We start from the raw sequence: 13,513 nt of genomic DNA, 5'->3' as shown, positions 1-13,513 counted from the left end.
CAACAAATACACACGAATCTTAACACTCCAATTGAGTTATGAAATGCCCAGATTGGCCATCTCCAATATGTAAAGTGTTCCTATGCTATTTTTCATACTTACAACTTCACTATTATTTTTTACCCATACATTTTGAAATGCTAAAGTTAAAGAAAAACAATAAATCTCCTAACTTTCCCCTATCTCTTTTTGTGAGTGCTCAGAGAAGATTCTAGAAAGGTATTTGTTTAATTCTGCATTAGAAAGTGTTGTGCAGAGATGAGGTACCAAACGGTGGGACGGTAGAGGTGGAAACTTTTCAAACAGGGAAAGGGAGCTTTACTATGAAGTTTTACATTTGCTCTGTAAGATTGCTAAAATCTTTGACAGTGAGGTTAGTGAGCATTTACTATTAATTTTAAATGTAAGAATTAAACACTTCATCGAAACACTTAGTCTACAGGTTTATAATTTCATATTTCTTTTCAAATAGACAATTGATTTGTACCATACAAGAAAAAAAAGAAGAAGAAAGAAAAACAGGCCGGAGGTTTCAACTGAAATGTTAAAATAACTCAGAAATTTTCTATTCTTCTTTTTTTTATTAACCTGATATGTAATTAGTCCTCCAGCCTAAGAGATTAGAATTTCTTATCTCCCCTTTACATCATATCTCTTCTTAAAGGGAAAGCATTTGTAAATTTTTCTTCAAGGTCTCTCTCACCTCTTCATTACAACAGTGTGATTGTTCTGCTGAGAAAGATAATTAACTGCAACTTCATTAGCAGCTACAAAGACAAACTTACTCATTAGAAGAGAAGAGGGCATAATATAATTTAATTAAGATAGCATCAATCCATAGCCAAATTTGAAGCACAGATCCTGTAGGTATTTTCACATCGGATTCAGATTCCTCTAATTTTTTTCTTTTTCATGTATGTGTATGTTTGTGTGGGGTTTTTTGTTTCGTTTTGCTTTATATTTTAGAATTCTCAAGGAGCATCTTGGGGAACAGGAAGTTTCCATCTCATTAATTGTGGACTCTGTACAAGAAGGTGACTTGGGAAATTACTCCTGTTATGTCGAAAATGGAAATGGACGTCGGCATGCCAGCATTCTCCTTCACAAACGTGGTGAGTATAACCTTCTAAGCTTGAGTGGCCAACTGAGCCTATAATGGGAGGAAAATAATTGGGAACCAAAAAAATTTAAAATCTGGTTTTCTACACAAGTTTATGCTAAATAAAAATAATCACATTAGCATTTGGCCCATCAAGGGAGATAACACAGTGGATGGGTGACTAGCTCAGGCTCTAGAGTCAAATTTGGATTTATTGCTCTGCTTTAATACCAACTATATAACTTGGGGCATGGTACCTACCCTAACTTCCTTATGCTTCGGTTTCCTGATATATGGAACGGGGAAAATAATAGTGTCGATTCTGTGTTTTAAAGGATGAAAGAAACAAGAAATGTGAAGAGTTCGGCACAAAGCTTGTACACAGGAAGTATCTAGTTAAACGTTATTTGTTATAATTAGAAAAAGGCAAATCAATTAAAAATAAGTGAAATAGTTTTAAGTCCAACATTGTGTTCCTTATTGGAAGGTTATTCCTTTAGTGTAAGAATTATGCCTGATGGATTCCATATTGCAGTACTTCTTGACATTTTTTTTCTGCTTCGGAAAACTTTTACTTCTGTAAAATCCTCCCTTGATTAATAATAATTCATTAATTGCATCTTAATGAATTATTAGTTAACTATTAACAATAATTCAAGTAATATAGGTTGTGGTTGAGTACAACATCTGTCACTTTAAATCTGATTTCACAGCAGCCCCAACACCTTATGCACAGGGTTAAAATATATATAACTATATAGTGAATTGTTTGAAATTAGAGATAAATGTAAATTTTGAGCCATGCCTTATAGTTGGTGAAATTTTTCATGTACATTACAAGAGAAAAATACATTTTTTTCTATATTATGCTAAGTAAAATCTTTCTGGTTTTTCAAATGAGTGCACTTGATGTTCTCTTACTCAGCAAATCTAGAATGATTTTAATTTCAAAGTACATGTTTAATCCTAGACTCTTTGAGGTTGAAAATGAAAGAAACGCTTGAAGACTGTTCCCCCGCACACACACACTTTACTGGGCAATAGAATCCTTTAGAATAATGTTACTGAAAGCTATTAAAATAGACACCTCTGTTGTCAAGGTGACTACAATATTAAAATAGTCTACTTTGGGCGAATGTGAGAAACAGGAAAGGTTAGCAGCAGCTAGCAATATGATTGTTTCTTTCTCTAGCTTAACATATGTATTCAGTCAATGAAGGAATCGTGAATAGAAATATGAGGTGTGATCAAAAATACGATGAATATTTAAATTTTTAAAAAATTTATCACAGTAAAAGATACATTGCCATTACTCCCTCTCAAAATACTCCCCCCACTTTGAACACACTTTTCCCATCATTCTTGCCACTTTCTGAAGCAGTTCTGGAAGTCCTCTTTCATGAGTGTCTTTACTTCATCCTCCATCATGACAATTCTCTGTGTCACACATCACTTCTGGTACGGCAATTTCTGTCAAATAAAACATTATGGTGTGTCCTCATCCACCTTATTCACCGGATCTGGCACCATGCAACTTCTGGCTCTTCCCCCAAGTCAAAATGACCATGAAAGGTAAACGTTTTGAATCGATTCAGGACATCAAGGCAGCCATGACAGCGCAACTAAAGACATTCATGAAAGAGGCCTTCCAGAACTGCTTCAGAAAGTGGCAAGAACGATAGGATAAGTGTATTCGAAGTGAGGGGAAGTTTTTGAGGGGGATTAATGGCAATGTATTTTTTACTGTAATAAATTTTTTTATTGGCTTCAGGTGTACAAAACAATGTAATAGACATTTACACCCCTCACAAAGGGCTAACTCCCCTCCCCCAATCTGCTACCCCTCTAAATTAGACATTCACTGTATTTCTTAATCACACCTCATATTATACATATAAAAGGACAGGGTTGAAAGCATCTTAAATGTTGTATAGTTGAACTGCTCCATAACATCTCCCAAGTGATCTATTATTAACTTATACTGGGTCACACTCCCTATTGAGAAAGCCAGTTCTATCTTTGGAAAAACCTATATATTAGAAAGCATCCCTATTTCACTGTCTGTCTGCCCTTTGGCTCCAGTTCTGCACTTTTAATCTCTGTTGCCCAAAACAGCCCTTTAAATGTACGGTAACAGTGAATGTGATCCTGTTAGACCTTTACTTTCCTAGATTCAACTTTTTTAGTTTCTTTTATTAATTTTTTCTTAGTGTGGATAACATACTTTCATCATTCTGGTCACTGTCTTCCACGTGGTCTGATTAAAGAGTCTGAATTATTCCTCAAGAAGGGAAGTAGTGGAGAGAATATATAGGGCCCAAATAAAGACCTGTTGACATGGACAACATATATTTCTTTTTACAACAAGGTAGGAGTGGCAGTTAAGTAATAATCATAAAGAGAGAGGAAGGGCAATGAATTGTATCTAAGGAGACAGATAGGCACATGGCCAGGAAGGGTTAAACACCCCAGGCTATTTTTAGCATGTGTGGCCTAAGGTTAAGTTGCCTATAGCCACAAAAGCTTCTAGTACTACAAAAATAAATGATTGAGGAATCAAGGGAGTTGTTTGAAAAAAAACTTTCCCAATAATGTCTGATTACCTAAACTAAACATGAAGAAGAAAATTGTGGCCAGTGTTAGAGCATCTTTCAACACTTAAATCTTCCACAATGATTTTCAAATAGGTATTTATACCAACAGCATTTTATTCTTAGTAAAATAAAACCATTAAGAAGCTCCAAAGAATCCTTCAAGGTCATACACTCTAAAAGTCCTTCTTAAAGTTAGTATGTGCCTTCTTTTTAAGGGGGCTGCAAGCAAATATGTCATCAATTCATGAAGGCAGCAGTGCATGCAGTCTCCTGTCCTTGAGAGGCTTATAATCATGTGGAATGGTCTATCCCAGTCATCTTTAGAAAAAAGAAAGGACTTTGTCACCAGCTCTGCAAGGTTAAGAATGTAAGGGCACAGCACATGTAAGCCTATAGTTTGGGGTTTTAATCATAGGGTCCCTGGAAAAGTCAAGTTGCTGTCATACTAGTAATTATGTAATTATCATATGAGTTAGTATATTACTCAGAAGACTAAAGCTCAGAGAAGGAGCTGGAAACTGTCACTATTAATCATATTTTTCTGTCACTGACTCATAAATCGCCTAACTTATCTTACAGCCCTTCAAAGTCTTTCTTTTTAAAACCTCCCTAGAGAGATATGTTAAACATTTGATGAATACAGATTTTGTAATCCACAAATTATCGGTTTTGACAAGTAATCTGCAGGACACACCTTTGCCAAGTTACTTAAGCATTATTTTCTCCACAGTTGCCTTTTGTTCAGTATTGTTGATGCAATAAAAAATGGTGTTAGAGCCCTCCAATGGGTGGTATGGATTCTTTGAGACATCATTCACAGGCCAAATGAGTCTTCCTTAATGCCAAGAGGGTAATACAATAAATAATTCAGCTAGGATTAAGCTAGGTTAGATTCTGGACCAGGCTTTTATTAAAAAAAAAACACCTTAATTCCACAAAAACTGGCTAGAAATTTACCAGGAAATTTGACCGTTGGAAAACCTTACTTGAGAATATTCAAAGTTGTTGATTCCTGCCGCCACGGAAGGTATTTTGACAGTTAAGATAATGTCAGACATTCATTATAGCAGAGAACTAGATATGCAGTGAAAGAGAAACAAAGAATGAAGGGACAAGGGCCATGGGGCCATATTAGTCTGTGACTGCCCTGCTCCTTAGTCCTCACTCCAGTCTCTGGCCTGACAAGCTCGAAAGTTACACCATTGCTTCAAAAAGAACCAAAGTGAAGAGTTGATACATTCACTACTGTGTCATTCCTTGTTCCCCCTATTATCCATACATGATTGCATTCCATGTTTAAGTCTCTGAATCTTTTACCTAGATGCCTTTGCTTGGGTTTTTAGTTACTGGTGCCTGACTCAACGTGCATCAAACACTGGCCTTCAGTTTTCCTCCAAAACTCTGACCTTTCCTATTCCCTCCATTTTTTACATTTTCTATTTCCCTGACACAAACAATTCTACAGATGGAAACTGTTGGCACCCAGGGTAGGCCACCTCAAAATATCCCATTATGGCATATTGGTTATTTTGAATTAAAGGTACTTAAGAACCTTTCAATGCAAGAACACTCTGACCTCTTCCTCTACCTTCCCCCCTTGAAGCAGGAGGTAAATCTCCCATGTGAAGGTGCCCTCCTTGCCCCTAGAGGCAAAGTTAAGGAATCCAGAGCCAGAACGCTCACATAAACAAACCTTGTTGCCTCTTAATTCATTTACTACCCAAGGCCAAACCTTGCTTAGATTCCTTACTCATGAGCACTAACTTTTTTTTGTCCTATCAATTTCTCAAAAGTTTATTGTTTCTTTATATAAAAAGTATAAAAAGGTACCTGTTTCCATCATTTCTCTGAGCGTCATTTTATGATCTGGAGCATCATTTATGATCTTCTATATTCACACATTAAAGTGTGTCTATTTTATGATTAGTCTAGCCATAAGAACTCAAGAAGGGTAGAGGGGAATTTTACCTTCCCTGACGCTACTCGGCAGCATTGCGCTCTAGCCTCAGTCCTAGCCACCCTTATACCCATCAGGAGGTCCCAAATTTGTTTTTCACTCTGTGTTTTTGGTCCATGCCCTTTAACTCAGGATGACCTCAAAGTGTGTATGTTTACTATTGGAGCAAAGCAGTTTAACGGTTGAGGTTGTGGACTCTGGAGAAATGCTGACTGTTCAAAACCCAACTCTATGCTTACTATTTGTGCCATCTTGGGCAATTTACTTAACCTCTGAGAACCTCAAATGTCTCACATATAAAATTGTAGTAATAATAATATCTTTCATATAGAGCAGGTCTGAGGATTAAATAAACATATATATCAATATGTATTACATGTCTGACACATATTTATCACCCAATAAATGTTAACAGCTATTATATGATTTCTCTGCACCAACCACGTGATATTCTGGGTAACTGAGGATGCAGCAATAAAGTGTTACATTCAAAACTCCCTCAGATCTAATTTGTCTTTTGGTAATATGGTCAGCTTTACCTTCAGCAATTTTATTCCATTGATTGTATATTTTACCTTATAATAGATTTACTTTAGTTTAAATGTACTGTCCTAAAGGAGATCTTCATTCATGTATTCATTCATCTAGTGATAATTATTAAGAACCTACTGTGTGTCTGGCATTCATAAAATTAAATGAACAGGAAATAAGAACCTATTTAATTTGAAATGCCATTATCTACTTTTAAAATTAAATTGATATTAAACATTCATAATATAGAATTGTGCTTCTAGGGAATGTTTAGCTTTGAAACTTACATTAAGAGGCTGTTCATTATCAATCCTGTTCTGAATAGTTGTGTTTAGATATATTGATTACAATAATATGGCAATTCATTTATCATGAAGTATCTATCTGAGAGACTAGCACTAGTTAATAATGATGAACATCTAGGTTTTTTTTCTCTTCCCCCTCAAACCCATTTTAATTCTTGCTCACACACTCTCTCTCCCTCCAAAGAATGTAATCGATAGGAATTAGACTTGTTCAATAAACTCCCTAGTTCTCGGAATATCTTTAGTAATGTAATTAACATGCACATCACTTACGATGCATTGTTTTAAAGCCGGATGAATTTAGACCCAGTGGACTCCTTATCCCCTCTTATAAATGAATCATTTTTGTAATATGTGCCCCTATCCTTGTTAGTATTTACCTAGTGCATTTATTTACTGAGAGCTACAGTAAGACCACAGAACTGTTTAAACCTCTCTCAGGGCTCATTTGACACCTTTAACCCCTGATTTCAGAATATGGAAAAGCCAAGCTTTTCCCAGATAGCAAAACCTCCTACCTCTCTTTATGGTGGCATCTCCCTAGAAAGACACTGACCCATTAAAAACTGAGTAGGCATGCAGGAGTCAGTTTTCTTGAATCATTGCCATGGGGGAAGAAAAATAATTTCCCTCTACCTTTCTAGGTTCTTCGCTGAGACACACACACACACACACACACACACACACACACACACACACAAAATAAGAAACCAGATTAACAGGAGAAAAAGGAACAGAAGTTCAATAACATGTATACCTCCCATATACATGGGAGACCCAGGAAAACTGAGTAACTCCTCGAAATTACCCAAGCCACCACCTTAAATACCATCTCAAACTAATAACAAAATAAGATGTTGGAGGGAAGGACAGTTATGGAAGGTTATCAGTAAAAGCACAGTAAACGAGTATAATAAGGTTGTTACACAGATTTAAGTCATTGCCTTCTCCATTGATCAGAGTTTCTAGAAATTTGAAGTCTCCCTCTTTCTGGTACAAAGAGGGAGAAACTCTTGTAAATGGAAATTTCCCTTGTAAATGGAAATGTGTCAAAAAAAAAAGGGTAACTTCTTGGTTTTCAGAGCTTCTTCTATGTCTGCTAGTTCTTAAAAATAACCAGCCTAAAATAATCCTTATGCCAAAGAGATATATCAGGCTAGTATATTCTGTTCCCCTTCATTGCATATGCAATGCCAACAGATTAAAGAATTTAAGTTCTGTTGCTGCAGCATCTGCAAACTAGAGCCATTGGGGTTAATGCATTCTCCCGTTGGATAATATCTGACATTTTGCATTCCAAAATTTCTTCTGTGTCATTTTTGTTGCTTCTCTCTTCTTCAATTATGTAAGACATCTAAACAGCTGACCCCAATTTTTTTCTTGGTAACGAATGCCAAAATAAATAAAACACAAAAATAACACCACACTTGGAGGCTATATGAATGGCAGGAGCACAAATTGTCTGATACTGGTGAGTTTGTACCTTTGAGTTTCTTGATATGGACATTCGAACGGTTATTTGATTGCCACCAAAATTACAGGCATGAAAACTAACCTATTTCCTTAGACATGAAATATGTGATTTAAGTGAGGTTAACTCCAAGTTGTTTTTGCCTCAACACTGAAATATTTTTTCAAAGGTCTGTTGATTGCAGGTTTTCCTGATCAGCTACAGCATGGAGATTTATTGTGTAGCATACTTTTGCCTATTAGTCATTTTGGTCATTCAGTTTTCTTCAGTATGAACTAGCATATCCAAGCAGCATCTTTGTTAAGAAAGAAAAGGAGCACTGTTTACTGATGATTAGCTTGTTTCTCAGTTAATAACTAACAAAGGGATGACCCAGGACAAAACAAATATTGGAAGCCAAGACTGATGAAACCTTCAGTTTGTATGATTCCTTTTGAACGAATCATGTGGGCCAAAGCTCTTAGTATTTGATTATACGTGGGGCATAGTCGCTGGACATCCTTTATTTGTTCTGTTTTATTTTTCACTTGTTTTCCTAGCTAAATATTAAATTCTTGATAAAGATCTTAAACTTGTACTTCTCTGTTATATAATTCAATATTCATAACTCACTTATGTAAATGTGATGAATGGGATGATTAAGTGTATTCTGAGTAATATGAACTTTGCGGCAGGATTTCTCAATCTTGTCACTATTGACATTTTGGGCTGGGGAATTTTTCTCTATGGGGGGCTGCCCTATGCCTTGTAGAGTGTTTAGCAGCATCCCCGGCCTCTACCTATTCGATGCCAATAGTACCTTTCCAAGTTGTGACAACCAAAAATGTCTCCAAATATTGACAAATATCCCCAGGGGACAAAATTGCCACCAGTTGAGAACCACTGACCTACAGTCAGTGGACAGGTATTTTAGTTTTGAAAACCCTTCCAGATTATACCCGATGTGATTGGAAGGTCAAGAGAATGGGTGATTCTCATACCACAGGAACTAACCAAATATAAGTTCCTTGTGTTCCCACTCTTGGAGAGTCAACTAGAAGTCCCTAGAGAGGAGCTCCACAATCTTTTTTTTTTTTTTACTGCTGTTGTCCCAGTCTTTACTGTGCACACAAATCACCTAAGGAGTTTGTTAAACAGCGATTGGAATTCAATAGCCTGGGGTGGGGGCTCAATATTTACATTTCAAAGGAGTCCCTTATTGACCTCTGATGGTGCTGATCTGTGGACTCCAATTGGCATAACCAAGGTCCTTGCCTAGACAATAGACCCTCTAATAAATGTGGTAGCTCTAATAGGGAAAGAGCAACTAGCTCTGTTGAGTTCTCTGTTTCCATGAGAGAAGAATGAAAGAGCAGTATAGCCAGTCAGTAAGACTAATTCCCACTAATTGCCTCATTCTTTTTACATGGTCAACACCTTCGAACCTATTTGAACATTGCCCTCACTCTCTACTCTTAATGAGGCTACTTGCCTCATGTATTCAGTGAAATCGTGCTTTATAGAAGACATTTGCTACTCGAAGAGATGTCTTAGAGGGCACTCCTCTAGTATTAAATAATTAACCTCTTAAATGAAGAGAGTTCTCATTGTTGGATATAGTTCCTACATATCCCCTTTTTAAAAAGGAACTCCACTTAGGAATGTCTCAACAATGCATATATGGAGAGATAGATAGATAGATAGATAGATAGATAGATAGATAGATATGCAAATAGTAATTACCAAAGAGGATCAAGATAGATGATGGGCAATAAATACTGCTAATTTTCTGTTTTGAACACTAGTATTCAGCTAAGTCTCAATTACATGTAGTAAGCAAGGGCAGGCATAGTATGAGAAATGAACATCCACATACTATTGATGAATGATCTGATGGCAAAACAGGCAAAGGAAAAATAACACAGTAACCCACCCTGAATAACCAGTTCCTATGTGTTCAAAGGTTCAATTCATTTTAATAGGCAACTGTCTAGCATATAACAGAACTTATAAAACACTAGTGAACCTAACATGAGAGCAGAGGGAATCCACTGGAACTCAGATCTTTGTTTTAGAGAATCACAAACAGGCAGTTAAAAAAATAATAATTTAGTATTAAGATATTTGCAAGAAGCCCACCGATATCATCTAGCACACACATAGCACATTTCCACATATGTGATCAGAGATCACAAAGAGGGTAGCATATTCGTGGCCACCACCCACCATCACACCGCTCTCTCTTCCTTCTCAGAACTACCTTTATATTCTTATTTCTGGGTCAAAACAACCTGTTGACTGACGATGTTTCATAACCAGCTCAACATCTCACTTCACTGCTGGCTGCTTAAAGATGATTCATATAATGCTGTTGTGTGAAAAAGCAACAAATCCTTCCCATTCACCAAATATGTATTAAGTGCCAGCTATGGGCAAAGCACTGGGTTGGGTGTCCTTAGCAGTTGAGTCACTGCTGCCAGAGGGATGTCTACCACCCTCCTGGGGCATTAAGGCAACATTGTTGGGAAGAGGGAGATGGCTGTGCATTTTTATGGCGGTGAATTCCTGCAGTCAGTTGAGAAATGGCACAACTGGGTCATAAAATGCAAGGTATAACTTTTAATAAGCAGTTCCTGTATATCGAACTTTGACAACCAGGTCAGTAAAGTGAGAAATTAGACATGACACATAAAAAATGCTAACTACTCTCTTGGGTCATACAGAAGGAAAAAGTGTGTTGATTTCCAATAAATTGCCATGGTAACTTGTATTAGATTTTATTGTTGAGAATTACATTTGCCATCTGTAAGAAATATGTTAGCTATTTGTCTCTATTTTTAGGGCACATATACTATTTTTAACATGTGTTCTATGAAGGATGATATATCTGGAGGTTGATATCTCTAAATTAAAAGTAGACTTTAAATGCCATTAAAATATATTTTATTTTTTACAAAAAAAAGCCAGTGGTATATTGAAGACAGCACAAAAAGGTCATTTTTAAAGCCACCCAAAAATCATTAGCATGAATTGAAATTTAATATGAATGAGGATTGAAAAGAAATTTGTAAACTGGAATGAAAAACAGATAGTTACTTGATAATGTTTTGTTTTTGACTCTTCATTTGTGTGTGACCTAAAGCAAGTCTCCTTGTGTCATTGTTCTTCATTTTTATCATTTATAAACTAATTGCCCTTAAGCCCCAGTGCAGGAATCTTGTTAGCCCGTTTGTCAGATTTTACAGATTCTCAAGAGTTTTGAGTCATTGTTCCTCATTTTGCAAATCTTGAAAGTGAAATGAAGTGGTTGCTCTTCCCAGGGATTTTCTTATGGTTTTAAGCATTTGTAAAGTTGACTCACATCTTTAGATGACAAGTTCCTTCCTATAAGTGCAAAACAGAAATTACAATTCCTTAAGATATGTGACTGCAGTTACGAGTACTGACTGGTAATGGCTGTCAAATTCATAGAAACTAAAATGGAAGAGGCCATTATCAAAGCTTGAAAGAACGACACACATAAATCGCCTGACTCAAATCAGTTTGGAATTCCAATTCTTCTATGTAATATAAAATGAATATGGCTTGAAAATTCATTTATACTATCCCACAATTTCAAGATAATGACTTACAACTGCTTGGATGTGCTTTGAATTCTCCCCAGAAAAATTTGTCCATATTATTTAAATATCTCAGTATTTAAAATAGCTTAAAGGAATACATTAAATTAAACAACTGTTAATAAATTCTTGACTAGTATCTCTTTACAAAATGAAAAAGGGAGGCAAACTTCCCACTATTTTCCTCAGCATTTTTGTGTTTTCAGAAAGCAGAGAGTGATCAAAAACTTCAAGAGAGATAAGAAATGGATTTTTTTTTCTGTTACTTCCATTGAGGGAAATGAACCAGCACATGGTTTGATTATTGTTTTTGCCTTAATAGTCTCTAGCTCTGTGGAATCAGAAAGATTTTGAATGAAACTTGTCTCATGAGAGAAACAGCTTTTGCCAAACACATTTTATTCTATGCTTTCGATAATTAGGAAATATGTTAAAACCATAAAGGAAGAAAATTATAATAATAACATGAAATTCTGAAGTTTATCAAAACATCCCCTTTTGGATATTGCAATTCAATCAGTTTTTACATGTATAAAATATTTTATAAATCTATTTTCAACAATTGAATATACTGTAAATCATCATACGATTTTTTTAGAAGTGTTCCATGTTTTTGTACAAAACATGGCTTCTTCTGTTGGTTATCTAAGCCATCCAGATGTTCTGGGTCCTTAGGCCAATCCAAAGCATTCCCAATAGAAGACCAAATTGTTCTAACTGTGACAATATATTCTCTGATGGAGGATTGCTTTCAGGATAAACACTGCAGCCCTTAACAAAAGGAGTAAAATGGCAATGCCACCTTCATTCTGACAATTTTCTCTCAAGAGATGTTTTGTAACATTCCATCTGTGCCTGTCTATTTGTATGACATGTTCAGAAGGAAATTCCTGGTAGAGGAAAAGCAAATACTTCCTCTTCTAAGAGATTTTCTTTTAGGCATCAGTGAAGTTTGACACCTTGATATACAATAGCCCTGTCTTCTAAGCTGGTCACCTGAGGCCTATTTTGCTCTTTACTGTAGCAGTATCTTCCTTCTTGGTCTAATTTCTCCCCATCATACACAATCTTATAAGATCTAAGATGAAGGAGGCTACATATGAATACTTTGTATGTTTAAACGTGTGCAAATACATAATGTCTGTGTAGTCTTTAGATAGATCTATTTCAAACACTGTTTTTATAATCCAGTGGGGAAATGTTTCCAGTGATAAAGCTCTGTGTTAGTAATACCACATTGTACATTAAAAAATATGTCAGTTTTCCTCGATGGAGAATCACTGTCCTATTTTTCTGACCTAATTTTGGGAAACCTGGCTTAATTGATACCATGAATCCTTCAAACAAATATTTACTGACAAGGCTCATGTTAGTTGCTTTGAAAAGAAAAAAAAGATAAACAACATATTCTAGCTGACAAATCGCTACATGAATTTGCCTACCATCACCCATTATGACATACATTCATTTGCCCTGTACCCCATGCCAAGCTACTTGCCAGACACCTTTGCAAGCATGGTCCTGCACCGTGCCACACAATGTCCAAGCCCTGTGTCTAAAGTCCCCCAACAGAATCACAAACACGCACATGCACAAACACCCCAAGTGAGTCGCTCATTATGATACTTACAGTAGAGCATTTCTTACACCTATACAAAAGGACTAGCAGAGTGACACTTAAGTGCACAATACCTATTAGCTTTCATTATTTCGTTTTAAAATAATTGCCTGCATGCTAGACTCTGCAACTAAACATGATCTCCTTTAAGGCAAGAAGCATCTTCCATCCATCATTTTATCACTAGAACTCAAAGCACTATACCTGGCACATTTAAGGCACTTACTAAACAAAAAGAAAGTGAGTGAGTGTGTGAAAAGAAAAAATAAATAGCAGTATCAAAGATGTAAAGCAATATATAATTTATTTCTAAGTGCCAAGTGAATACAAATTTCCTAG

General features: G+C 36.0%; 1 protein-coding gene across 1 annotated transcript in view; it reads left to right on the top strand.

Annotated features, from left to right (window-relative positions):
- The window catches only part of IL1RAPL1 (interleukin 1 receptor accessory protein like 1), a 1,086,405-nt gene that overhangs the window by 1,046,156 nt on the left and 26,736 nt on the right, over nt 1-13,513 (top strand). Inside the window, exon 7 of the mRNA XM_019655892.1 lies at nt 967-1,112. Coding sequence (XP_019511437.1) covers nt 967-1,112 — 146 coding nt within the window. The remainder of the gene's footprint in view (nt 1-966; nt 1,113-13,513) is intronic.

This window comes from Hipposideros armiger, unplaced genomic scaffold, assembly GCF_001890085.2.
Source record: "Hipposideros armiger isolate ML-2016 unplaced genomic scaffold, ASM189008v1 scaffold_250, whole genome shotgun sequence".
In the NCBI taxonomy this organism is placed as follows: domain Eukaryota; kingdom Metazoa; phylum Chordata; class Mammalia; order Chiroptera; family Hipposideridae; genus Hipposideros; species Hipposideros armiger.
Note: the sequence above shows the minus strand (reverse complement) of the source record. Positions and strands in the feature narration are given on the sequence as shown.